The sequence below is a fragment of the Thunnus thynnus genome, chromosome 12 (genome assembly GCF_963924715.1).
Source record: "Thunnus thynnus chromosome 12, fThuThy2.1, whole genome shotgun sequence".
Classification (NCBI taxonomy): domain Eukaryota; kingdom Metazoa; phylum Chordata; class Actinopteri; order Scombriformes; family Scombridae; genus Thunnus; species Thunnus thynnus.
Window position 1 is genome coordinate 32,278,645 of NC_089528.1, and position 27,035 is coordinate 32,305,679.

General features: G+C 41.1%; 3 protein-coding genes across 7 annotated transcripts in view; 1 reads left to right on the forward strand and 2 right to left on the reverse strand.

Annotated features, from left to right (window-relative positions):
* The window catches only part of rasal2 (RAS protein activator like 2), a 92,026-nt gene extending 79,792 nt beyond the window's left edge, over positions 1-12,234 (forward strand). For 3 of the 5 annotated variants that reach the window (XM_067606936.1, XM_067606933.1, XM_067606937.1), the window contains 8 exons: positions 1,158-1,397; positions 2,337-2,538; positions 4,422-4,624; positions 4,909-5,881; positions 6,030-6,200; positions 7,438-7,640; positions 7,746-7,833; positions 11,545-12,234. In XM_067606936.1, the coding sequence (XP_067463037.1) occupies positions 1,158-1,397; positions 2,337-2,538; positions 4,422-4,624; positions 4,909-5,881; positions 6,030-6,200; positions 7,438-7,640; positions 7,746-7,833; positions 11,545-11,712 (2,248 nt within the window). In that variant the 3' untranslated portion in view covers positions 11,713-12,234. Of the gene's footprint in view, positions 1-1,157; positions 1,398-2,336; positions 2,539-4,421; positions 4,625-4,908; positions 5,882-6,029; positions 6,201-7,437; positions 7,641-7,745; positions 7,834-8,070; positions 8,102-11,544 lie in introns of all 5 variants that reach the window. The other 2 variants (XM_067606935.1, XM_067606934.1) reach the window with 2 other exon arrangements.
* LOC137194786 (tripartite motif-containing protein 16-like) overlaps positions 1-16,885 on the reverse strand; it is a 192,258-nt gene extending 175,373 nt beyond the window's left edge. The window contains exon 1 of the mRNA XM_067606946.1: positions 14,471-16,885. Coding sequence (XP_067463047.1) covers positions 14,590-16,266 — 1,677 coding nt within the window. The 5' untranslated portion in view covers positions 16,267-16,885 and the 3' untranslated portion in view covers positions 14,471-14,589. The remainder of the gene's footprint in view (positions 1-14,470) is intronic.
* LOC137194785 (tripartite motif-containing protein 16-like) overlaps positions 1-25,331 on the reverse strand; it is a 200,704-nt gene extending 175,373 nt beyond the window's left edge. Inside the window, exon 1 of the mRNA XM_067606945.1 lies at positions 23,153-25,331. Coding sequence (XP_067463046.1) covers positions 23,269-24,945 — 1,677 coding nt within the window. The 5' untranslated portion in view covers positions 24,946-25,331 and the 3' untranslated portion in view covers positions 23,153-23,268. The remainder of the gene's footprint in view (positions 1-23,152) is intronic.
* Positions 25,332-27,035: the final 1,704 nt, after the last annotated feature.

A 27,035-nucleotide genomic window follows, 5' to 3' on the forward strand; every position in this document is an offset into this window, starting at 1 on the left:
TAGTCCCAGTATACATTCACACCAGTACTCCCAGTATACACTCACATTCACACCCGTCTGAACTGGTCCTTCCTGTTACTCTTGTATTGGCCTCAGACAGTGTCATCAGGATGCCCTGTGGGCTGATGGGAAATGTTGTTCATTAAAGCCGTGAACATTAATACTGAATAAACATTGATATGAATCTTTATCTAAACACTGACTGAACCACACAGCAAACTGATGATGATGATGATGATGCTGATGATGATGATGATGATGATGATGATGATGATGATGGGTTATTAGTTATTTCAGTTAAATCTCAGTTGGGTTTTTTTACCGGTGGACCAGAACCTTGAAGTTCTGGTTTGTTAGAGACAACTGTTCCTGTATAATAACTTTCTGGCTGTTTTGTTTTGCTAAATTGAAGCTGAGAGTTTTGATATTTAAATGATTTAAATGATGATTTAAACGATGACGTATCAGCAGATGTTGAAACAACAACAACTCTGCCACCTGCTGCCAGAACGATGCGACTGCAGGACTCAAACATGCTGCATCTTCCTTCAGTGTTTAGCTGATGCTTCCAGGATGCTAATAAACCTGCTAATGAACCTGCTAATGAACCTGCTAATAAACCTGTTTAACCTGTTTATTTGACCTTTATCGCTCCTGTTTAATCTGAGTCGTCTCAGTTAACATGTTGATCGGCTGCAGTAAAGCGTCTCTGTCAGTAATCGGCTCACTGTTGAATAAATTCAAATTATAAAGCTGCAGGTTTTTCCTCATTTACCGCTGAGTGTTTATCATCATGTTAATTATCTCATCAGCAAGCTAACTGTCATCATAATGTTGTCATGTGATCCCAGAAGCAGAAGAAACATTGTTTCCATGTTTTGTTTTCAGGCCTGAACCAGCAACAGGAAAGTCTTGATTATCTTCTGTGATAATTACATTATTCTTTTCTTCCAGATGTATTTAAAAGGCTGTAAAAGTCAATAAGTGTTTCCTCTGAAGCTGCAGGAACCTGATCCTTCCTTCCTGCAGTAACCGCTGACATCCTCCCTCTGTGTGTGTGTGTGTGTGTGTGTGTGTGTGTGTGTGTGTGTGTGTGTGTGTGTGTGTGTGTGTGTGTGTGTGTGTGTGTGTGTGTGTGTGTGCGTGCGTGCGTGCAGTGTGTTTCCTCGGGAGCTGAAGGAAGTGTTTGCATCGTGGAAGCAGCAGTGCGTCGCTCGCGGCCACCAGCAGGACATCAGCAAGCGTCTGATCAGCGCCTCTCTGTTCCTGCGCTTCCTCTGCCCCGCCATCATGTCGCCGTCGCTCTTCAACCTGATGCAGGAATATCCGGACGACCGGACGTCCCGGACGCTCACCCTCATCGCCAAAGTCATCCAGAACCTCGCCAACTTCACCAAGTACGTAGCTGTGAGGTCAACAGCGGACGAGAAACTGCGTCAGTCTTTGCTTTGTTTTATTTTGAGAAGAGATGAAAGTGTTTCGGTTTGTCAGAGTTCAGAAATCAAAGCAAAGTGACTTTTCGTACCAGTTACTAAAAACTGCTTGCTAGAGTCCAACTGATGTTTTTGATTCTGATATTTATAACTAAACATTGGCTGATGTTCATTTTTTGGGGGGAACATAAACACATTTAATTTGGTTACTTTGAATTGTGACAAAAATATTTACTGTGCAAAACATTTTACAGTTGAAAAAGTTGACTTGTCAGTTACACTAACAGCAAATATAACAGTAAAGAGCCTGCTGGAGGTCAAATAAACAACATCAAATAGATGAATAAACTCTGCAGATGGCTGGATTAACATAAACCCAGACTACCTTCACACTAATACATTTTCACATAAATATATTCATGTTGAGATGAGAGACACCAGTATGTAAATCTTTATTGGTAGAAGATGTGCAACACTGAACGATGTGTCACCTTCTCCTGGTTCCTTGTAACCACATTTTTTACTCACTATTAACAGTATTTAAGCAAATATCTGTCACTTCCTGTATCAAACAGCTCACAGGGACCTAAAGTCCTGCTGTTTGTTTTCACATTTTACATATAATTTCCCAAAACACAGTTATTTTCTGACATTTCCAAAAAATCTGTGAGTGATCTACAATCAAACGATCCATTCTCTCCAACATATCTGTCGTCTAGGTAACGGCTTACTTTTCACTGCGGGTGAAATAAAGAAATAAATCCGATTTTTCCCTCCGTGTCTGTGATCGGATGGATTTATGGTGCATCTTCCACATGTTTATCAAACTGTTTATCGAACCGTAAAAGGTGATAAAAATCAGAAACATTCAGCTGTTCAGCTATATTTACGTCTCCTCTGCAGGTTTGGAAACAAGGAGGAGTACATGGCCTTCATGAACGACTTCCTGGAGCACGAGTGGGCGGGAATGATGCGTTTCCTGTCGGAGATCTCCAACCCGGAGACTCTGTCCAACACGCCGGGCTTCGAGGGTTACATCGACCTCGGCAGAGAGCTGTCGGTCCTCCACGCTCTGCTGTGGGAGGTCGTCTCCCAGCTCGACAAGGTGCGTGTGTGTGTGTGTGTGTGTGTGTGTGTGTGTGTGTGAGACTTAACAGCAGTAGAAGAAGAATTCAGATCCTTTACTTAAGTAAAAGTACAAAATTACCAATACAGCAATATTACAAGTAAAAGTCCTGCATGAAAAATCCTACAAAGTACATAAATATTATGAGCTTGATGTAGTAAAGTATTGCAGTAAAAGTACATAAGTATTATGAGCCTGATGTAGTTAAAGTATTGCAGTAAAAGTACATAAGTATTATGAGCCTGATGTAGTTAAAGTATTGCAGTAAAAGTACATAAGTATTATGAGCTTGATGTAGTTAAAGTATTGCAGTAAAAGTACATAAGTATTATGAGCCTGATGTAGTTAAAGTATTGCAGTAAAAGTACATAAGTATTATGAGCCTGATGTAGTTAAAGTATTGCAGTAAAAGTACATAAGTATTATGAGCCTGATGTAGTTAAAGTATTGCAGTAAAAGTACATAAGTATTATGAGTTTGATGTAGTAAAGTATTGCAGTACTCTTTGATAAACTGAGTCAAGGATGTAGTCGTCATCGTTGGTCTTTCAACATGTTAAATAAAAGTTAATCAGATTTATTTAATGAGATTTAAACTGAAGGGCTGTTGAGTCTTTGTGTTGATCTACGTTTAAGTTAAAATCATCAGATTTGGTCTAATATGGGATAAAAATCATGGCAGTGATACAGCTGCATATTCAAAGGAGGAGAAAAGACCGAGATGAACCTCGGGGCAAAGTTAATTAAATAATATCAACACCACCCACTCGATTGTCTCTGGAGATTAAATGAAACTAAAATCGGGGGGGGGGGGGCTTCGATAAGACCTGCAGAGTTAACAACCAGGTCTCAGTAATCATAGTCAGTGAGTGATTTTACATTAAAAAGAGACATTTTAAGCTTCTTGTGGATGATCAGGCGGTGGACTATGTTTATCTATAAAGGGTCAAATACAGACAGGAGGAGGAAGAGTTCACTGAATATTAATGAGGTTTTACTTCCTGCTGCTGATCCTGATGATTCGACGGTCTGAGTCTGGTAGAAACTGAACCAGGTGGAACCAGGTTTGGTAGGGACGAGGACTCGGGCTGTAGGATGAGGGGTTTTTTTTCACATTTTTCACTGTTTTCTCCTGTTTTATTGACTAAATGATTAATACATTAATCCAGAAAATAATCAACAATGTGATCGATGATAAAAAATAAGTGAAGCAGTAAAACCTTCGTTAGTGTGATCAGACACTGGCAGATTAACTACAATCAGAAGGAAAGAGCTGTCCCTTATTACCATAGCAACCAGTAACTCATGTGTTTGGTTATTGATCAGTGAGTGGCGGGTGTGTGTGTGTGTGTGTGTGTGATGTCAATATTTGATGATGTAACATGAATGAACATCAGGAGCAGAGGTCACATCAGGTCATTTAACCACATTAACGCTGCGTGGCTGAACTTCACAGCATGGCCTTGAACCCCCGCAGCCCCCCCCCTCCCCCCCCTGCCTGGACGCCCCCCCCCCCCCTCCCGCCTGGACGCCCCCCCCTCCCCCCGGCTGTGGTGTGTCTCACCTGTCTCACCTGTTTGAGCATGCTGTGTCTGATTGGTTCTGTTCAGTAGAAGCATGTTGTTCTCATTGGTTTGATTTTTGTTTCCATTAAGTTTCCCTCATGTTTTTTTCCTCCCCCCCCCTCCTTCCCCTCCTCTTCCTCTTCCTCTTCCTTCTGTTCACTTCCTGTCTGGCCGACTCTCTCTCTGTTGCCGCCATGTTGGTTTCGCTCCCCCACCACCACCACCACCACCACTGCATCCTGGTGCTCCCATTCAAACCATCCACACAAACGAACACACACACACACGGCGACTCCAGGGTGAAAATTCCTTCCTGCAGGCCACCGTAGCGAAGCTCGGCCCGCTGCCGAGGATTCTGGGAGACATCACTCGCTGTCTGGCCACTCCCACGCCCGTCCAGCAGCAGCTGCGGCGTTTCCAGGACCACCACAGCTCCGCCCACAACATCAGTGGCAGCCTGTCGTCCGGGTTACAGCGAATCTTTGAGGACCCCGCCGACAGGTAACCAATCAGCTGTAACAAATCAATATAAATGAAGAGAAGAAGAAGAAGCTGCTCACATGATCAGAGCTTGCATGTTTGAGCCCATTTTATTATAATCAATCAGTTTATTGATCAGGTTCCAATGTTCATCAGTGTTTCATGGTGACGACTGTTTAAACTTCATTATTAAGCAACAACCAATAACTTATAATCACATGATCACCGTGACGACAATTTATTTCTGACTGATTTTCATTGTGAAGTGAAAATATTTCTTCCTGTGAACACGTCACTTCCTGCAGCCACAGCAAAGTCCGCAGCCTGCAGTCTCCGGGGAGCGAGCTGATGGAGGATTACGTGCGGGGTCAGCGCCCCCTGCTGGCTCAGCAGCATCCCTCCACCCACACCAGCTTCTCGGACCAGGAGGAGCGAGACAACCTGCTTCCCAACGGACGCAGCATCTCTCTGGTCGACCTGCAGGACGCTCAGAACCTGCACGGCCCCGCGGGGCCGCCGCCGCACCACGAGGCCCCTCCCCGCCTCAGCAGGGTCGGCTCCCAGGCCTCCATCGGACACGCCCCGCCCCCCCCGCACAACTACCCGCACTCCAACCCTCTCACCCCCCAGCCGGCGCCGCACCAGAGCAAAGCCGCGGCCAGAGACGGTCAGCCGCAGAGCGCGCCGCAGGTGAGGCGGCCGCTGCACCCGTCGCTCAGCCAGCAGCGCAGCCTGCAGCCGCTGTCCTTCCAGAACCCCGTCTACCACCTGAGTAACCCCGCCCACAGCCTGTCCACACGCTCCGCCCACTCGCTGCGGCAGGACTCCAGCTCGGAGAACCTGAGCACCGAGAGCTCCCACAACAGCCACAGCAACTCCGACGACTTCGGCAGCCAGGTGGGCGGCAAAGGTCGCGTGGCGTCCAACAGCAGCCTGGACGAGTTCGGCAGCAGACGGAGCACGCAGAGCGAGGAGTGTTCGACGCCGCGCCGCCACGCTCCACCCGACCTCCCGCCCGGCGCCGCGACGGCGGTCGCCATCCCCCGACAGAGCACGACGGCGGGCACCGCCCACATCGTCAAGGTGGAGCAGCAGAGCCGGGGAGGGGGCGGAGCCAGGACGCCGCGCTCGGCCCCGCACAGCGCCTCGCTCCGCAGCAGCAGCAGCGCCAACACCGAGCCGACGCCCACCACCAGCCACGTCAACCGCCAACAGTCTGTGGAGAACGTGGCTCCGCCCACGAGGACCGCCGCCAAGCAGCCGCCGCCGCTGCCGCAGGTACTGCAGCATGACGTCATCACTACAGGAAGTCACAATGTAAAACTGAAATAATGACACTAAACTGAACAGGAAGTTGTCTCAGTGGCTGCAGTGTTACAGGTGTGTTTATGATGTCACTGGTGTGTGTGTGTGTGTGTGTGTGCAGGTGGCGTCTCCGGTGGAGGCGGTGGCGGTGGCCATGTCTCCAGTGGAGAGGACGGCAGCCTGGGTGCTCAACAACGGCCAATACGATGAGAAGGAGGAGGAGGGAGGAGGAGGAGGAGGAGGAGGAGGAGGAGGAGAGAGGAGCAGAGAGGAAGGACGAAACACTGAGAAGGTAAAACATCATCATCATCTGGACAGACTGAAGCTGCGATGATGCAAAGTATCTGAAGGTCTTTAAATTCAGACAACAGAAGGTATAAAAACTGTTAAACTTCCTGTTCAAAGGTCGACTTTCTACTTCTAGAAACTACATGAGAGACTCCAGGAAGCAGTTTCAGTCAAAACATCAGAACCAGCAGAAATACTCAGATCCTTTACTGCAGTAAAAGTACAAATACAGCAACGTAAAAATACTCCATTACAAGTAAAAGTCCTGCATGAAAAATCCTCCTACAGTAAAAGTACATAAGTATTATGAGCTTGATGTAGTTAAAGTATTGCAGTAAAAGTACATAAGTATTATGAGCTTGATGTAGTTAAAGTATTGCAGTAAAAGTACATAAGTATTATGAGCTTGATGTAGTAAAGTATTGCAGTAAAAGTACATAAGTATTATGAGCTTGATGTAGTAAAGTATTGCAGTACTCTTTGATAAACTGAGTCAAGGATGTAGTCGTCATCGTTGGTCTTTCAACATGTTAAATAAAAGTTAATCAGATTTATTTAATGAGATTTAAACTGAAGGGCTGTTGAGTCTTTGTGTTGATCTACGTTTAAGTTCAAATCATCAGAATTGGTCTAATATGGGATAAAAATCATGGCAGTGATACAGCTGCATATTCAAAGGAGGAGAAAAGACCGAGATGAACCTCGGGGCAAAGTTAATTAAATAATATCAACACCACCCACTCGATTGTCTCTGGAGATTAAATGAAACTAAAATCGGGGGGGGGGGGGGGGGGGCTTCGATAAGACCTGCAGAGTTAACAACCAAGTCTGTAGTTAAAGTACTGCAGTAAAAGTACAGTAGCTAGTTTAGTCCAGTGGTTCCCAACCTAGGGGTCGGGCCCCTCCAAAGGGTCAGCAGATAAATCTGAGGGGTGGTGAGATGATTAATGGGAGAGGAAAGAAGAAAAAACAAAGTTCTGATACACAAATCTGTTTTCAGTTTTTGGACTTTTTCTCTAATCTTTGATTTATTGGTGAAATATTGGATCATTTGAACATTTATTGACAGTTTTGTTTTTATGAGACACTAGTGATCGTCGTCAGCTGCCTGTAAACAAATCATGTTCTGGAGTCACATTTAGCTGTTTAGAGGAGGAAGTTTGGAGGGAAGCAGCACGTGAATATTGATAGCTCGCGTGATTAGAAATATGAATAACCTCCTCGTCCTCCTCTGGCTGCAGTACGAGCTGGAGATCTCGCGGCTGAAGGAGCGTCTGCGGGTGTCGGGGAGGCGGCTGGAGGAGTACGAGCGGCGGCTGCTGGCTCAGGAGCAGCAGATGCAGAAGCTGCTGCTGGAGTATAAATCCCGTCTGGAGGACAGCGAGGAGCGACTGAGACGGCAGCAGGAGGAGAAGGACAGCCAGATGAAGAGCATCATCTGCAGGTACAGACTGAACACACCTGGAGCTGCTGTTTTATCTGGATCAATAAATGACGTTGCCTAGGTGATGTAATGTGTGTGTGTGTGTGTGTGTGTGTGTGTGTGCAGGCTGATGGCGGTGGAGGAGGAGTTAAAGCGGGACCACGCAGAGATGCAAGCGGTGATCGAAGCCAAACAGAAGATCATTGACGCTCAGGTACAGACAGACACACCTGCTCATACACCTGTAACCCCACAGTAACTTAACTCCTGTAACAGCAGCAGTAGAAGACTGTTTCTCTCTGAAACATCAGCGAGGACGACAACAGCCGCCATGTTCTTACCGAGCGGCGGCGCTAACGTTCGCCCCGCAGCTCTCTCAGAAAGTTTTGTGCCACTTAAATCTTTTTTAAAAGCAGCGTTCTGCTTCTCATCGTCTCTTCACTGATTTCAGGTCAGTAACGGATGTCAAATAAACCAATCAGGCAAGTAACTGTGGCCCCGCCCCCTCCCCCCTCCCCCTCCCCTCCTCCACGCTGTTTTTAGAAAAACACCACAAACAGCAACAACACACCAACACACCTGCTCGGCCTCAATAATGACCAGAAGTCAACCAGCAGAGACGTCTGGTCACAAGATGTCACTGCTGTAATCAATACATCCATAATAATAATAATAATAATAATAATAATAATAATAATAATAATAATAATAATAATACTGTATGTGAGAGTCATCAGAGACTCTTCAGCTCTATAGTGAGTTTCAGCTGATTGTTTATCTGTCCGGCTGTTCTGCTTCACTCTCAGCGTCTCATAGCGTCGTTTTCAGAGTAAAAGCTGTAAAAAGCCGCTGAACACTACCTGCTAACAGTTAGCTGTAGACTAGCTGCTAACAGTTAGCTGTAGACTAGCTGCTGAACACGACCTGCTAACAGTTAGCTGTAGACTAGCTGCTAACAGTTAGCTGTAGACTAGCTGCTGAACACTACCTGCTAACAGTTAGCTGTAGACTAGCCGCTGAACACGACCTGCTAACAGTTAGCTGTAGACTAGCCGCTGAACACGACCTGCTAACAGTTAGCTGTAGACTAGCCGCTGAACACTACCTGCTAACAGTTAGCTGTAGACTAGCCGCTGAACACTACCTGCTAACAGTTAGCTGTAGACTAGCTGATGAACACTACCTGCTAACAGTTAGCTGTAGACTAGCTGCTAACAGTTAGCTGTAGACTAGCTGCTGAACACGACCTGCTAACAGTTAGCTGTAGACTAGCTGCTAACAGTTAGCTGTAGACTAGCTGCTGAACACTACCTGCTAACAGTTAGCTGTAGACTAGCCGCTGAACACGACCTGCTAACAGTTAGCTGTAGACTAGCCGCTGAACACGACCTGCTAACAGTTAGCTGTAGACTAGCCGCTGAACACTACCTGCTAACAGTTAGCTGTAGACTAGCCGCTGAACACTACCTGCTAACAGTTAGCTGTAGACTAGCTGATGAACACTACCTGCTAACAGTTAGCTGTAGACTAGCCGCTGAACACTACCTGCTAACAGTTAGCTGTAGACTAGCCGCTGAACACTACCTGCTAACAGTTAGCTGTAGACTAGCTGCTGAACACAGAGTGTCGGACTGTAAACAATGAGTCTTAGCCCGGATATCCAGATATCTGCCAGAACCCCGGAGGCTAAACTGTCATCATAAACTAGCTGATGGGTTCTGAGATTAGCACCAAGCTAACAAAAGCTAACAGAGACCAGCGGCTCGCCGTCGACCCCGTGTGGGCAGGTCGCTCCGTCAGCACGCCGCTCAGAATGAAACATGAGGATTTAATGGAGATTTAAAACTGGACTAAATTCCATTGAGAGAAAAAAACCTTAATTTTAATGGTGTTTGATGACTGTTATTATTTTCATTATGCATTATTCTGACAAACAGTTTCAGGAAACTGATGTTAACTGCTTACTTTCACATTAAATTCTCTCATTTTTCCTGCATGTCACGACTCCCCTCGTCCTGTTTTCTGACTTTGTTTACGTCGTTACGTTCCCAGCAGACTCGTCTGTGCCTGCAGTGAGTTTCCGGTCGCGGTTTCAGGCGTCGGTCGGCCGAAGTCGGTTTGTTAAACGCTGAAATTCAGCAGCAGCAGGTGCTGAAGACGTGGCGTGTTGGTGTGTTGGTGTGTTGCGCTCTGAGCTGGTTTTATTTATGTTTGGCTGCCCCCCCTCCCCTCCCCTCACCCCCCACAACCCCCCCCTCCCACCACCACCACCACCACCACCAGAGCTTCCAGTTCACTCTTTAGACCAGTAAAAGGAGCAGCGGAGAAGGTCTGAACAGGTTTTAACCGTCAGAGGAGACGAAGCAGGTGAACTTAGAGACTTCAGATAATAGTTTGACTTCCCGCTGAGTATCTGCAGTAGAGCTTCAGTCTCACTTTTTATTTCTTTCTTTGGTTTTTTTTTTTTGGGCTGTTTTTATATTTTCGGCTGCTGCCCTCAAACTTCCTACGAAGGTTTTTCACTTTGTTTTCTGTTGTCGGGTTAAAACTGCTTCACAACTACTTCATCTGATGATCATGATGCAGTTAAAGGGTTTTAAATGCACCGTTGAAAGAATGAAATAACATGAAAACCAGTCCTGAACCTTACCAGACACAAGAATGGCTTTCAAGTTTGGTCAATTTTAAGAGTTTTCAGCATTTAAATTGTTGAAATAATCTTAAAAAAAACATAATATAATATAAACCAATCCAATATATATATAATCCAGTAATTAACCCCTGAATTGGCATCTTAATTTTTAAAAAAAGTTCAAATTAAGGGAACCTGTCATAAGTGTTTTTACTGCTTCCTTCATTCTAGGCAGAAACCCTTAATAAAACCCTTTAATATTTTATATCATCTGTTGATGTATTGATTCATTAATATCTGTTAAACACCTGAATACTGAATAATACTTCAAATATCTTTAATTTGCAGCTGAAGATATTTCAGAGCCGTAATGTAAACCAGAACTTTAAACTCTTTAGTAAAACCTTGTTTCAGTTGTTTCAGTTGAATCCTTTTTAGTACATTTTACCAAACTTTAATGTATTATAATCCATTTATAAACAGCTTAATTGAAAAAAATGAAGTCCTCTTGTTATTTTTAAAGGATATTTTTACTCTCATGTTGTTTTCAGCTGTGAGTGTCAGACTTCTTCTTCTTCTTCTTCTCGTGTTAAACGTTTATAAAGACGAAGCTGTGATTCAACCTTGAAACTCAGCAGGTTCAGAAACCCTCGTAGATAAATCACAAACGGACAAAAGAGAACGTTTATATAACTTTATGTTGAGTGAATATTCACTCAGTCTGAAACCTGCTCCCTGTGAATTCATCTTTAAATCTCCACAACATTGTTTTATGAACATTTTATCTCTTAAATATATTCCAATCCATTCATTTAGACCTAAATCTCAGTAAACAACTGAGTTCTGAATAAGAAACATTTAAAATATCAAAGCTTTAATGTAACTAAGATCCCTTAAACTTATAAAAACCTGAAATAAAGTGAATCATCCTTTAATTTATACCTTGAAAAGTTCTTAAATTCTCAATTTAACGCTATTTAATGAACTTGAAGGAGTTTTAACGTCAAATAAAATATATTAAAATATAATCCATTAGTTAATGAGCCCATATATGTGCAGTTTAATTGAGTGTGTATTATATTAGTGTTTGACAGTAATGAAGGCTCTCTGCTGTAGTTTTAAGGCTCGTTGAAGGGATTTGGTTTTTCATTCATCACGTTACGGAGGCTTCATGGCTTCATGCTGTGACGTGGTTTTAACCCGACAGTTGGATCGTTACAAACCCTTGTTTCACTTCATACCTGTCAGTCTGACGTCCTGTCCCGCCCCCCCCCCTTGTCTTTATCCAATCAGGAGAAGCGGATCGGCTCCCTGGACGCGGCGAACTCCCGGCTGATGGCGGCGCTGACGCAGGTGAAGGAGCGTTATAGCACGCCGAACCTCCGCAACGGCCTGTCGCCCACCAACCCCACCAAACTGTCCATCACTGAGAACGGAGAGTTCAAGAACAGCAGCTGCTGATTGGTCTACGAGGACCGAGGGGGGGCGGGGCTTAATGTACCTGACCCCCCCCTCGCACATGAGAATCTATAAATATGAGTGTAAATACTGAAGGATTGATCTGTTCAGTGTACAGAGAGAGAGAGAGAGATAGAGAGAGAGAGTGTGTGTGTGTGTGTGTGTGTGTGTGTGTGTGTGTGTGTGTGTGTGTGTGTGTGTGTGTGTGTGTGTGTGTTGCGTCTCAGAAGCACAGTGAGGAAGAAACAAACCAAAAACAGAAACTGAACAATGAACGCACTCAGTTTTCTAACTGACTTTTTTATGGTTTTTATTTGAATCTTCTGCTTTTTTTTTTTGCTCTTGTTGTTGTTGTTTTACTGTTATTTTGTTTGTTTGTTTTTTTTAGAGTGGAGCAGTTTTTACCTGATGAGTTTGTTTTTTGGGGTTTTAATTTATTCCTCCACTTCCTGTTGCTGATCTACTGAACAGACTCCTGCAGTCTGCTGTCACATATGAGAATAAAAGCTGCCTATAAAAGTCTGACATGTTTGAATATGGTTTATCTTTCCTTACAGTTACAATAAACTTAACCAGCTACAACATTGAAATGATTCTTACATTGTTCATTCATCAGTAATTATAATCTAATAAAGAGATGCATGACATTCTGATAGGAGCAATTCTGCACTAAGAGTACTGTATCTTTTTTTAATACCTCTGTATTTTTGAGTACATGTAATTTTTCCAGTATGTAACGGTTCATTTAAGGACATTTTACAGAAATGTTGATCCAATTTAATGCAAATTATATTAAAAAATACAAATGTGTATATTTGCTAAGTGTCCATGCATAATATTTAGGTTATTCATTTGCAAAAATTTCTTAATAAATTAAGAATTCTTCAACTGACAGAAAATACTCAGTTTTCAGTGTGTAGTTATGTTGAACTACATGTTAGCAGATTAGATGGTTTCCTGAAAGCTCTATAATGACGACATTACGCTGACGCTACTTATAGGAAATAATGGAGAAAAAAATCCTGGTAATTGATATGAAAGTAAGGGATCATTAAATAAGTGTTGCTCGCTCGTTAAAGAGTTTCTCAGAAACACCTTAATGTGGTAATATATAATTTGAGACACAAAACTACACACTTAATTCTTACTTTTATCTTTCACAAAAGTCCGAACTGTTCCTGTTAGCAGTTTGATAAATTGGGGTCCAGGACCGTCTCTCTGTGAGGTGACAGAACTAAACACTGAACCAACATGACAGCCTCAAGTGATCACATGACTGATCACATGAAGGATTAGCCAATCAGACATATGGATTGACCCGACAGCTGCTGTATTGTACATTCTTTTAAAAAAACATCCTTATAATTTTTATTTGTGTTAAATCATCAAATCTCTGGGAATAATTACCAACAATCTGATATATTTATTATGTATAAATATATAAATATGGATAAAATGAAAATAAATTGGTTAAATTGGAACAAAATCCTCTCCGAGACGTTCTGCTGTTGGTAGATGAGGTGATCATGACCAACAATATTTCATCCAATCAGACAGAGAACAGAGTTTCTGTCCTGCAGTCATCGAGGATCTACTCTGAACCAACTGAACACACCTCTTTAACAGCATTTTAAAATCAAAACAAGTTTCACAAATAGTTTTATTCGTATGTTTGTGAGTAAAAGTGAAGGATTTTTACTTTTATCTTTCACAAAAGTCCGAACTGTTCCTGTTAGCAGTTTGATAAATTGGGGTCCAGGACCGTCTCTCTGTGAGGTGACAGAACTAAACACTGAACCAACATGAAGATCCTCATTCTCAACTTTCATCTACATGAAAATAAATTTAAACGACCTCAAGTTCACAACGACACAATATCTGTTGTTTTATGTTTGTCCGGACGCAACAAAACTTCTTCCCACCCAAACTCGATCAAATGAATTCTTACTATTTTCCAGTTTTTTAGGCCTGTATAACAAAGACTTTATCAACTAAATGCACAAAGAAAATCTTGTTTGTTAAAAGCAACAAGTGATAGAAAACTCTGCTCTTTTCTCAGTGACAAAGCTGCTTTAGTGAAGAAAGCTGAAAGTACAGAGACTGACTGACAAACGTTTGTCTGCTCTGAACATGAACTCTGGACTTTGTGGTTTTTCAGGAGGAAAACTGCCTCAAATAAACTCTCATTTTAGTTTCACATTTTCTCCAGAAGCTTTGAATGAGATCCTGAGATGAAGACAGAAGAAAATACTTTGTTCACTGTTGAAAAAACATCTTTATTGATTATATAAAGCTTCAGATTGTTCACACGTCCAATCAGTAAAGTCTGTTAAATGACTCTTGTTCAATGATTTCATGTTCAGATTCACTTCATCCACACAATCAGTTAGTTTAACCCAGAATGTACAAGAACATAATAAATGATTATTATCATGATAATTACACTTTGATTACACATTTCTTTATGAATTTACAAAGTGATGAGAACAAAATATCTATGATGAAGGAAGTTCTGCTGTTTTCTCTGTTTAAGAAACAACAGCACACAAACACATCAATACAAACATGAAACTAACATTTAGAACAAAGAGAAGTTTATATTTTCATCTGAAGAAACGTCAGTGAAGGTAAAAGACGTCATCATGAGCAGCGATAGCCTCCATGGATAAAAACACAGGAAAAAGTGAATTTTAAAGAAACTGAAAACATCAACAGAACAAGAAAAAAACTAAAAAATGTTGATAATCCCAGTTTGATTGACAGCTGATCTCTATGCAGTTCAGAAACACCACAGCAACAAGCTCTCAGAAACAATGGAGACCAAAAAAATGAAGAATGACAACACAGAATCTGACACATGAAGTCTGAAATGACTTCTGTCTATTTGAGTTTACAGAACTCAGCTGTGTCTCCAATATAATAACAAAGATGAAGTCCAGCATAGAGAGGCTGAGTGAATGTGGTCTGGACTCTGTGGAGGAGAGTCATGGTTTCAGAGACGCTGTAGAAGGACAGAATACCTGCTCTGTGATCCAGGTAAACTCCTACTCTGGAGGAACCAGGACCTGAGACGGGAGTTGAGATATTGTTGAACCAAAATTCATAACTGTTAGTGTCACAATGTAAAGCCCAAGATTTGTTGTTGCGTCCAAATCTACATTCATCCGAGTTCCCTGCTCTGCTGATATTCTTGTATGCGACTGCTACACGAACTCCTCCCCCTCTCCACTCCACCTCCCAGTAACAACGTCCAGTCAGACTCTCTCTACTCAGGACCTGACTCCAATAAGTGAATCTGTCTGGGTGACTAGGATAGGACTGTTGTTTTCTCATTACTACTGCTTTTCTGTTCCCTTCAGATAATAACAGCCGTGTGTATGCTGTGTTTGGATCCAGAGTGATTTCACGTGAATATTTTAAGAATCCAGCTCTGGTCTTGGGTTCTGGTTCTGACAGTAAAACGTCCACGTCAGTCACTGCCAGTGAGATGTTTGTCCATTTCTCCCTCAGGATGTCCTGTAGTTGATCTCTGAGCTGTGACACAGCTGCTGTCACATCCTCAAAGTATCTCAGAGGACGGATATTGATGCTGGATGAGTCTGTAGATGCACTGAGTTGTGACAGTGAGGGGTAGTTGTGTAGAAACTGGGTGTGATCCTCTGTGTGTGAGAGCTTCTTCAGTTCAGCGTCTTTCCTCTTCAGCTCAGTGATCTCCTGCTCCAGCTTCTCCTGAAGCTCTTTGACTCGACTCACTTCAGTTTCCTGCTGGGATCTGATCTGCTGCTTCACATCAGAGCTTCTTTTCTGGATGAGACGGATCAGCTCAGTGAAGATCTTCTCACTGTCCTCCACTGATTTATCAGCAGAGCGACTGACGGCCTTCACCTCCCGTTGAAGCAGCTTCACATCTTTCTCTCTGTCCTGGATTCTCTGCTGGATGTTTTGTCGACTCACCACGAGCTCTCTCTGCCTCTCAGCCCTTTCTGCTGCAGCTGAGACTGTGTCGTGGCCTTTATGTTCATCCACAGAGCAGAGATAACAGATACTCTGCTGATCAGTACGACAGAACATCTTCATCACCTCATCATGACGAGAGCAGATGTTCTCCTGGAGCTTCTCTGAGGGGTTGACCAGCTTGTGTTTCTTTAATGGAGCTGCATCATAATGAGGCTGGAGGTGATTCTTACAGTAAGAAGCCGGACAATTCAGACAGGACTTGAGGGCTTTCCGCTTCCTCCCAGTGCAGACATCGCAGGCCACATCTTCAGGTCCAGCATAGCAGTGATCAGCAGGAGCAGCTTGGAGTCCAGTCTTCTTCAGCTGCTCCACTAAATCTGCTAACATGGTGTTTTTCGCCAGGACAGGCCTCGGTGTGAAGGTCTGTCTGCACTGAGGGCAGCTGTAGATCTTCCTCTGATCCTCTCCATCCCAGTGTGTTTTAATACAGTTCATGCAGTAGCTGTGTCCACAGGGAATAGTCACCGGATCCTTCAGTAGATCCAGACAGATCGAACAAGAGAAGGTTTCTTTGACCAGCTGAACTCCTTTCTGCGCCATTTCAGCTCTCAGTGGAAACGACTGTCTGAGTTTCACTTCCTGGGAAGAGAAACAAGTTTGAGCTCTGATCTGAACAACATGTGTTTCTGCAGTGAATGCAGCCTGACAGCTCTTGTACTACATTACATGTTAGTTAAACCCATCGTCAAACTGTAGATCGGAAGGGGAGGGAACAAGGAAATATGAGCGCAGGGTGGAGCTTATTGTGTTTGAGAGCAGGAAGAAGAAGGAGGAGTTATCAAGCACTGATTCATTCCAGGAAGAGGAGCAATTTTTAAGAGATACTGTGTGTTTTAACCTTATTTGTCTACAATGGAGCTCATTTCTCATTTAAAAACACTGGTCACGTTTGCTTTCTGGTGCCAAACTGTTCTTAAGATCTGAGATGACTCCCCAGTTCACAGAGTGGAGTTTGTTGTGTTTGAAAGAACAGGGAAGGTTATCAGGACGAGGAGCATTACTGTGAATTAAAACTGTGTTTCCTCATTTGCAGCGAAGTCCCAGTTAAAACCTGCTCACCATTTAAAACATTTTTGTATTTAGCTGTAAAATACTTGTTGACATGTCAGGTTTTGGTTATGGCTCCATATTTCTCTAACTCTTCCTTAAAATCATATCAGTTAATATGTATTGATTAAAAACCAGTTGACTGACAACAGGGAGTTATTAAAGTATGAATGAATAATTTAATGGCTTTCTGATCATTTTCTCACACATTTAATAAACTTCTTTGAAAACAGGTCAAATTGAGAATATCATCCAGATTCAGACGGGTTAAACAAACATTAACAACCTCCCAAAGAACATGAATGAACCAGATCAGCTGATGGAGTTAATTTGTTGATCAGTATGAATTGATGAATTTGAAAAGTGGATATACCACTACAAGTAAATGCATGAAAAATCCTACTACAGTAAAAGTACATAAGTATTATGAGCTTGATGTAGTTAAAGTATTGCAGTAAAAGTACATAAGTATTATGAGCTTGATGTAGTAAAAGTATTGCAGTAAAAGTAGTGGTTTGGTCCCTCTGACTGATATATTATTATATATGACATCATTAGATTATTAATAGTGAAGCATCAGTGTTAGAGCAGCATGTTACTGTTGTAGCTGCTGGAGGTGGAGCTAGTTTACACTACTTTATATACAGTTAGCTAGTTTAGTCCAGTGGTTCCCAACCTAGGGGTCGGGCCCCTCCAAAGGGTCAGCAGATAAATCTGAGGGGTGGTGAGATGATTAATGGGAGAGGAAAGAAGAACAAACAAAGTTCTGATACACAAATCTGTTTTCAGTTTTTGGACTTTTTCTCTAATCTTTGATTTTTGCTGAAATATTGGATCATTTGAACATTTATTGAAATGAAAGCATGTGAGAAGTTTAGAGGGAAAAATCACTATTTGGTGGAGCTGTTAACAACTCATAGACATGTGAAATGTGACCCCGACTACACACTGCTTTTTGAAAGACGTCAAAAGCCAAAAAGGTTGGAAACCACTGGTTTCATCTTTAACACTGTGTTGTATTTTAAAAGCTTGTTATATTATCCATTGTGTCAAATCTTCATCTGAAAAGTAACTAAAGCTGTCAAATAAATGTAGTGGAGTAGAAAGTACAATATTTCCCTCTGAGATGCAGTGGAGTGGAAGTATAAAGTAGCATCACATGGAAATACTCAAGTACTGTACAAGTACCTCAAAACTGAACTTAGGTACTTTTAGTTATTTTCCACCACTAGTCAGTAGTTTTAAATATCTAGGAGCTGTGAGTCATGGACACTTTAATTGTACAGAGAATATGGACTATATTTATAAGAAAGCCACTAAAAAGGAGAAGTTTAAAGATTGTAGATTAAGATTTTTGTTTGATCATCAAATTCTTTGAAATGCCTGGAATCTATTGGATTTGATGAAAAATCCTGTAATTGGTTTGCAAATTATCTCAATGGTAGAACTCAAGCTGTTGTGACTGATGGCTATCAGGCCACCTTTATGAGTGTTAACAAAGGTGTGCCACAAGGCTCTATTCTAGGGCCATTTTTATTCACAATTTTTATAAATAAATTAGGAGAAAATGTTAGAAACAATACAATTCATCTGTATGCAGATGACGCTATTCTCTATACAATAGTGCCCTCTGTTGACCGGATGGTTCAAAACTTAAACATTTAATTGATCTTAAATTACTTTTAAACTCTGATAAAACAAAATGCATGCTGTTTTCTAGAAAACTGACTAAGTAGTTCTACTGAAATGAATATTACTACCCTTAATGGGACAGCAATAGAAAGAGAGAAAGACCGGCTTGATGACAAGCTGTGCTTCAAAAAACATTAATGAACTGACTAATTCCTTAAAAGCAAAACTGGCATTCTTTTATAGAAATAAGGTATGTATTACCCAGAATTGCAGAAAAGAAATTGTTCAGTCAACCTTTTTATCCGTTACGGACTATGGTGATATAATTTATATGCACTCCCCTGTCTACTCTTAACACTCTCGATGCAATCTTTCATTCCGCCCTTAGGTTCATAACTGGGGATGGCTTCAGAACGCATCATTGTATTCCTTATGAGAAAGTTCGGTGACAGTCATTGGCGGTGAGAAGAGAAAAGCACTGCATTCTGTTTATTTACAAAGCACTTATTGGAAAAATTCCTGGGTATCTCATGTCTTTTTAACTGCAGATCAATGTCACACTGCACTAGGTCCCAAGACTATTTGGTCCTCAAAAATCACCATGTTAGTACTGAGATTGGGAAACTGGCTTTTAAATACTATACTCCACACAAGTGGAACAATCTGCAGAGGCTTGTAAAATCAGAGAAACTAAGCCCTTTTAAATCAATTTAAATCTCTCTTGACTGACATAGAGCAATGTGAATGCACATGGTTTTGAATTGATGTTGTCCCTTACGTTGATGTCTTTGGGCCGTTTGTTGTATAATCTGTTGATGCTGTAACTTTTGTGTTCTTTTATTGTTTTTATGTACTTTTGTTGTTTCTGTTGTTCTTATATATGATTTGTTGTTGTATACTATGTAGGAATTTGTGCACTCAAATAGCTTTATGATTTTATGGGGGAATCATGAATTATTATTGTGCACAACTCAACATGAAATTATTTGTCCAGCGACATGACTCATATTAGGGTAGGTATAATAATAGGGAAATAGTCCTCTTTTTTGGCCACACAAGAGAGGTCAATTTGAATTATCCTAATTATGATTTTGCAAGGGTATAAAGTTTTTTAAGGTTAAGTGCCTGAGATGCAAGCACAAGAAAACACCAACAACTTCACTTTAGTTACATACACATTTATGACTAATACTACAGCTACAAGTACTAAACACTACAACATTTTACAGACAAGAGACAAGAGGGAAAGGGAAACCTGATAAACGGATGAGATGACTGTTACCTGAGAAGCAGTGAGTCAAATCAATGGTACCACAACTGAGTTCAGAATTGCCAATTGAAATGAGAAATCATGAAAGCACCAGGGTTTAAGCAAGTCGATGAAGGTTTTGTACGAATACTTGTTTGCTCCCTGAGGTGGCCTCTTGTGGAGAATGGAGTCCGATTTACTGGGGTGAGGAGCTGGAGTCTGGATCTTATAATGATGAGTGAGTTGGCCAGTCCGCACTTGAAAAGTTCCCATTGGGAGAGAGCTCCTGGTTTACGCTCTGATGCTCTCCAAGGCTTGACCCTCAACTCATGACTCTAGATTCTGAGGTTTCACCTCCTGTTGTTCTAAGTCACATCTTAAGACTAGCCAAATGCAAGCTTTCCACCGGCATGGCAGAAAGCAAGAAGACAAAGACAACAGCAAGAGGAACCAGCAACCAGCAAAAAGCAGCAGCCAAAAAAGAAACAAAACAGCTTAGAGTCTCAGATAAGACACGGTTTTAAAAGGTGCATCCTGGCCAAATCCAGGGGTTGCAGAGTTCTGGGGGAGCAGAGTCAGTACAAATTGTACCCGCTTGTCTGTGGACAGGAGGAATTTCTTTTAATCAAAGTATTTACAATTTAACAATTACATGATTCCTAATTTTGCTTTTTTGAAAGTAACATTAGTGTTCTGAGAGTCAAACTAAACATGATGTTAGGGTTATCAAGGATGATGGAATTATGTTTCTGGTACATTTCTTGGCTTAAAGGCAGTGGAATAAAAGTCTACCTAAAGTACATAACATATTGTAATATACACACATACTAACATACAATATTAATTGTTCTTAGACAAAATCTAAAACTACATTTGTAAGTTCATGGGTTTTACAGTCCTCTGTTCTTCTTGAGCTGACTGCAAATGGCAGGGGTCCATGCCATTTGAGTGTGTGTGTGTATATGTATGTCACTGGGGCATAGTCTCTGTGTGTGATTCGCTTCTAGACATGAGTTATGATAACCAATGGTGGGGGTTGTTTATCCAAATGGTACCCTAACCCTAACCCTTTAACAGCTTCAGACAATATCAGTAAAGACAGATTTAAATATATGTAATATCACACTGTGTCAGTTTGTTGACAGAAGTCACATCCCGTGACACTGACGCTGCATTCAGGTCACATGGGGAAGATGGGAAAGAAGAGTTTCCAGTCTACAAATATTATTCACATCAGCTTTCAGGTTGTAAACAGAACTTGTGAATGTGAGATTTGATGCTACAGGCTGTGATTTCTCTGACTTCTTGAAATCTGAGTGACTGGCAGAGAAATACATGAGACCAGATGTAAATAATATGTTCAGTTTATAAGTTAATTATTTTATGACTGGACTTGATAGAGCCTACATTTGTTTAATTTGTTGTTGTTGCTCAAATATGAGTGTTTTAGTAAAAACTGTAACTTTCAGTGGTTGAGTGACAACTGAGAAAACTTTGAAACAACATTAATCTTCACCAAACATCTATTATGGCGTCTTCATGGTTTAAAACTTGAGTGAACATGTTGTTTCCTTCTGATGTTTATTACGATTAAACTGAATTCAGCATCTCATATGTGCAGAGTTTTAATAAAATGATTGCTGAATGACTTCTGCAGTAGAAAAGGTGGAGTAACGTTACCTGTGATGGTTCAATAGATCAATCACAGCTGTCAGGAAACTGATCATGACTGTTTTAGATGCATTTCTTTGTTGCCAATTAATATAATTACAAAAACTCTTCAGCACAGCAGCAATTTGTGGATTGAGAGATTACACCCAGAACAAAATTAGTAACAAGAAGTTTGAATCAAGTCTAGATTTAAACTTTACAAACTCGTCTTCATCAAACTTCTCTGAACGACACTTAAGAAAACTCTCAAGTACAAACTTCAGAGTGAAAGAGTTTCTGGCTGAGTGTGAACAATAAGACACTTTTATCAAGTGATGTACTCCTACTGACAGCAACGTGTAAAAAAATCACTTTTACTCAAGTGATCACATGACTGATCACGTGAAGGATTAGCCAATCAGACATATGGATCGACCCGACAGCTGCTGCATTGTACATTCTTTTAAAAACATCCTTATAATTTTTATTTGTGTTAAATCATCAAATCTCTGGGAATAATTACCAACAATCTGATATATTTATTATGTATAAATATATAAATATGGATAAAATGAAAATAAATTGGTTTAATTGGAACAAAATCCTCTCTGAGACATCCTACAGTTGGTAGATGAGGTGATCATGACCAACAATATTTCATCCAATCAGACAGAGAACAGAGTTTCTGTCCTGCAGTCATCGAGGATCTACTCTGAACCAACTGAACACACCTCTTTAACAGCATTTTAAAATCAAAACAAGTTTCACAAAAAGTTTTATTCGTATGTTTGTGAGTAAAAGTTACTTTTACCTTTCACAAAAGTCCGAACTGTTCCTGTCAGCAGGACCGTCTCTCTGTGAGGTGACAGAACTAAACACTGAACCAACATGACAGCCTCATTCTCAACTTTCATCTGCATGAAAATAAATTTAAACGACCTCAAGTTCACAAAGACACAATATCTGTTGTTTTATGTTTGTCAGGACGCAACAAAACTTCTTCCCACCCAAACTCGATCAAATGAATTCTTACTATTTTCCAATTTTTTAGGCCTGTATAACAAAGACTTTATCAACTAAATGCACAAAGAAAATCTTGTTTGTTAAAAGCAACAAGTGATAGAAAACTCTGCTCTTTTCTCTGTGACAAAGCTGCTTTAGTGAAGAAAGCTGAAAGTACAGAGACTGACTGACAAACATTTGTCTGCTCTGAACATGAACTCTGGACTTTGTGGTGTTTCAGGAGGAAAACTGCCTCAAATAAACTCTCATTTTAGTTTCACATTTTCTCCAGAAGCTTTGAATGAGATCCTGAGATGAAGACAGAAGAAAATACTTTGCTCACTGTTGAAAAAACATCTTTATTGATTATATAAAGCTTCAGATTGTTCACACATCCAATCAGTAAAGTCTGTTAAATGACTCTTGTTCAATGATTTCATGATCAGATTCACTTCATCCACACAATCAGTTAGTTTAACCCAGAATGTACAAGAACATAATAAATGATTATTATCATGATAATTACAGTTTGATTGTACATTTCTATATGAATTTACAAGGTGATGAGAACAAAATATCTATGATGAAGGAAGTTCTGCTGTTTTCTCTGTTTAAGAAACAACAGCACACAAACACATCAATACAAACATGAAACTAACATTTAGAACAAAGAGAAGTTTATATTTTCATCTGAAGAAACGTCAGTGAAGGTAAAAGACGTCATCATGAGCAGCGATAGCCTCCATGGATAAAAACACACAGGAAACAGTGAATTTTAAAGAAACTGAAAACATCAACAGAACAAGAAAAAAACTAAAAAATGTTGATAATCCCAGTTTGATTGACAGCTGATCTCTGTGCAGTTCAGAAACACCACAGCAACGAGCTCTCAGAAACAATGGAGACAAAAAAATGAAGAATTACAACAGAATCTGACACATGAAGTCTGAAATGACTTCTGTCTATTTGAGTTTACAGAACTCAGCTGTGACTCCATAAGAATAACAAAGATGAAGTCCAGCATAGAGAGGCTGAGTGAATGTGGTCTGGACTCTGTGGAGGAGAGTCATGGTTTTAGAGACTCTGTAGAAGGACAGAATACCTGCTCTGTGATCCAGGTAAACTCCTACTCTGGAGGAACCAGGACCTGAGACGGGAGTTGAGATATTGTTGAACCAAAATTCATAACTGTTAGTGTCACACTGTAAAGCCCAAGATTTGTAGTTGCGTCCAAATCTACATTCGTCCGAGTCTCCTGCTCTGCTGATATTCTTGTATGCGACTGCTACACGAACTCCTTCACCTCTCCACTCCACCTCCCAGTAACAACGTCCAGTCAGACTCTCTCTACTCAGGACCTGACGCCAATAAGTGAATCTGTCTGGGTGACTAGAATAAGACTGTTGTTGTCTCATTAGTTCTGCTTTTCTGTTCCCCTCAGATAATAACAGCCCTGTGTATGCTGTGTTTGGATCCAGAGTGATTTCACGTGAATATTTTAAGAACTCAGTTCTGGTCTTGGGTTCTGGTTGTGACAGTAAAACGTCCACTTCAGTCCCTGTCAGTGAGATGTTTGTCCATTTCTCCCTCAGGATGTCCTGTAGTTGATCTCTGAGCTCTGACACAGCTGCTGTCACATCCTCAAAGTATCTCAGAGGACGGATATTGATGCTGGATGAGTCTGTAGATGCACTGAGTTGTGACAGTGAGTGGTAGTTGTGTAGAAACTGGTTGTTATCCTCTGTGTGTGAGAGCTGCTTCAGTTCAGCATCTTTCCTCTTCAGCTCAGTGATCTCCTGCTCCAGCTTCTCCTGAAGCTCTTTGACTCGACTCACTTCAGTTTCCTGCTGGGATCTGATCTGCTGCTTCACATCAGAGCTTCTTTTCTGGATGAGACGGATCAGCTCAGTGAAGATCTTCTCACTGTCCTCCACTGCTTTATCAGCAGAGCGATTGACGGCCTCCACCTCCTGTTGAAGCAGCTTCACATCTTTCTCTCTGTCCTGGATTCTCTGCTGGATGTTTTGTCGACTCACCTCGAGCTCTCTCTGCCTCTCAGTCCTTTCTGCTGCAGCTGAGACTGTGTCGTGGCCTTTATGTTCATCCACAGAGCAGAGATAACAGATACAGAGCTGATCAGTACGGCAGAACATCTTCATCACCTCATCATGACGAGAGCAGATGTTCTCCTGGAGCTTCTCCGAGGGGTCGACCAGCTTGTGTTTCTTTAATAGAGGTGCATCATAATGAGGCTGGAGGTGTTTCTCACAGTAAGAGATCAGACAAGTCAGACAGGACTTGAGGGCTTTCAGCTTCCTCCCAGTGCAGACATCACAGGCCACATCTTCAGGTCCAGCATAGCAGTGATCAGCAGGAGCAGCTTGGAGTCCAGTCTTCTTCAGCTGCTCCACTAAAGCTGCTAACATGGTGTTTTTCACCAGGACAGGCCTCGGTGTGAAGGTCTGTCTGCACTGAGGGCAGCTGTAGATCTTCCTCTGATCTTCTTCATCCCAGAAGCCTTTAATACATTTCATGCAGTAGCTGTGTCCACAGGGAATAGTCACCGGATCCTTCAGTAGATCCAGACAGATCGAACAAGAGAAGGTTTCTCTGTCCAGCTGAACTCCTTTCTGCTCCATTTCAGCTCTCAGTGGCAACGACTGTCTGAGTTTCACTTCCTGAGAAGTGAAACAAGTTTGAGCTCTGATCTGAACAACATGTGTTTCTGCAGTGAATGCAGCCTGACTGCTCTTGTACTACATTACATGTTGGTTACACCCATCGTCAAACTGTAGATCTGAAGGGGAGGGAACAAGGAAATATGAGCGCAGAGTGGAGCTTGTTGTGTTTGAGAGCAGGAAGAAGAGGGAGGAGTTATCAAGCACTGATTCATTCCAGGAAGAGGAGCAATTTTTTAAGAGATACTGTGTGTTTTAACCTTATTTGTCTACAATGGAGCTCATTTCTCATTTAAAAACACTGGTCACGTTTGCTTTCTGGTGCCAAACTGTTCTTAAGATCTGAGATGACTCCCCAGTTCACAGAGTGGAGCTTGTTGTGTTTGAAAGAACAGGGAAGGTTATCAGGACGAGGAGCGATACTGTGAATTAAAACTGTGTTTCCTCATTTGCTGTAAAATACTTGTTGACATGTCAGGTTTTGGTTATGGCTCCGTATTTCTCTAACTCTTCCTTAAAATCATATCAGTTAATATGTATTGATTAAAAACCAGTTGACTGACAACAGGGAGTTATTAAAGTATGAATGAATAATTTAATGGCTTTCTGATCATTTTCTCACACATTTAATAAACTTCTTTGAAAACAGGTCAAATTGAGAATATCATTCAGATTCAGACGGGTTTAAACAAACATTAACAACCTCCCAAAGAACATGAATGAACCAGATCAGCTGATGGAGTTAATTTGTTGATCAGTATGAATTGATGAATTTGAAAAGTGGATATACTGTTGTTTACATTTGATGAATATGATCCTTTTAGTTTTCTTATGACAAATCAAGCGTTTATTTTCATCATCCCAGTACAGTATTAAAACTTTATTGATCATTGTGAAGAAAATGTTTCACATTAAAGCATCAACGTGAAATAAAACCTGCTTCAAACACACTGTGTTCAACTTGAACTGCAGTAGCTATTGCATTACTGCAAAATAAACCAGAACGTTCTGAATAAAACTGTAAAAACTGAGTCATTTTATGTTGAAATAAAGGAGGAAAAAATCAAGTCAAAGCTCCAGTCAGTGAGGATCATAATCATACCACCAATAAAGACTAATAATAATCACTAATAAAGGCTTTGATTTCAGATTTTTATTTAAAAGATGTAATTAGGCACTGGTGGGCGACACTGCAACAGATTGCATATAAGGCCTTAAGAGAACTCAGCCATACAGATATTCCATATCAGGCCCAGCTATGAGCCATATCAACTATTCATATTTGGTGCTGTTGTACCCTTGGGCTGGATATGGCCTGTCATTCACTTCCAAATGTGGGCCACATCTTTGGTGTTTATTTGGCCCACATCCATACCAAAGGAAATTTGCTATCAGGGACTGTATATTCATTTTTGTTAACTTTGTTCCCATATCCTCACACTAAAACATTGTTAAAAAAACAGTCTTATGCAGTCTTTAGTCCACATATTCAATCAGTCTGTAAGAGCTGTAGTAAGTCAACTATTATTTATAGGACAAGCTCCTTTAAGGTCTATGTATAAAAAAAAAGCATAAATAGAAAATATTACTGCAACAATATAAATAAATACATCCTAAAAAGGTAAGAACTATTAAGACAACATAAAAAACTTAAGGTAGGTTTGTGACTACACAGATCACCTTTAACCAAGACACATTCTGACAGTCATCCAGGTACAGCTCAATTATTTTGGACATAAATATCAGAGTAATATAGAAACTTATATAAGGGCAGAGCTGAAATCAAACTTCCCCTAGGTTTGCTTATTCCTTTAATTTTTCTGAAAACAGTCCAAATATAAAGGAGGCTCTTAAGATGCAAAAGAATCTATTGAACAAATGTGATAAAAAGTGATCGTTTCAGTCAAAAGACCATCGTTAGCACAACTTACAGACCACTTGATTCTAGAGACATGAATATAAATACTCTATCAAAGTAACAGCAACGTCCAATCAGGACGAGAGAGGTAAGAGTCTTGTTCTGAATAGAGCTGTTCAGCCAACAGCGTTTG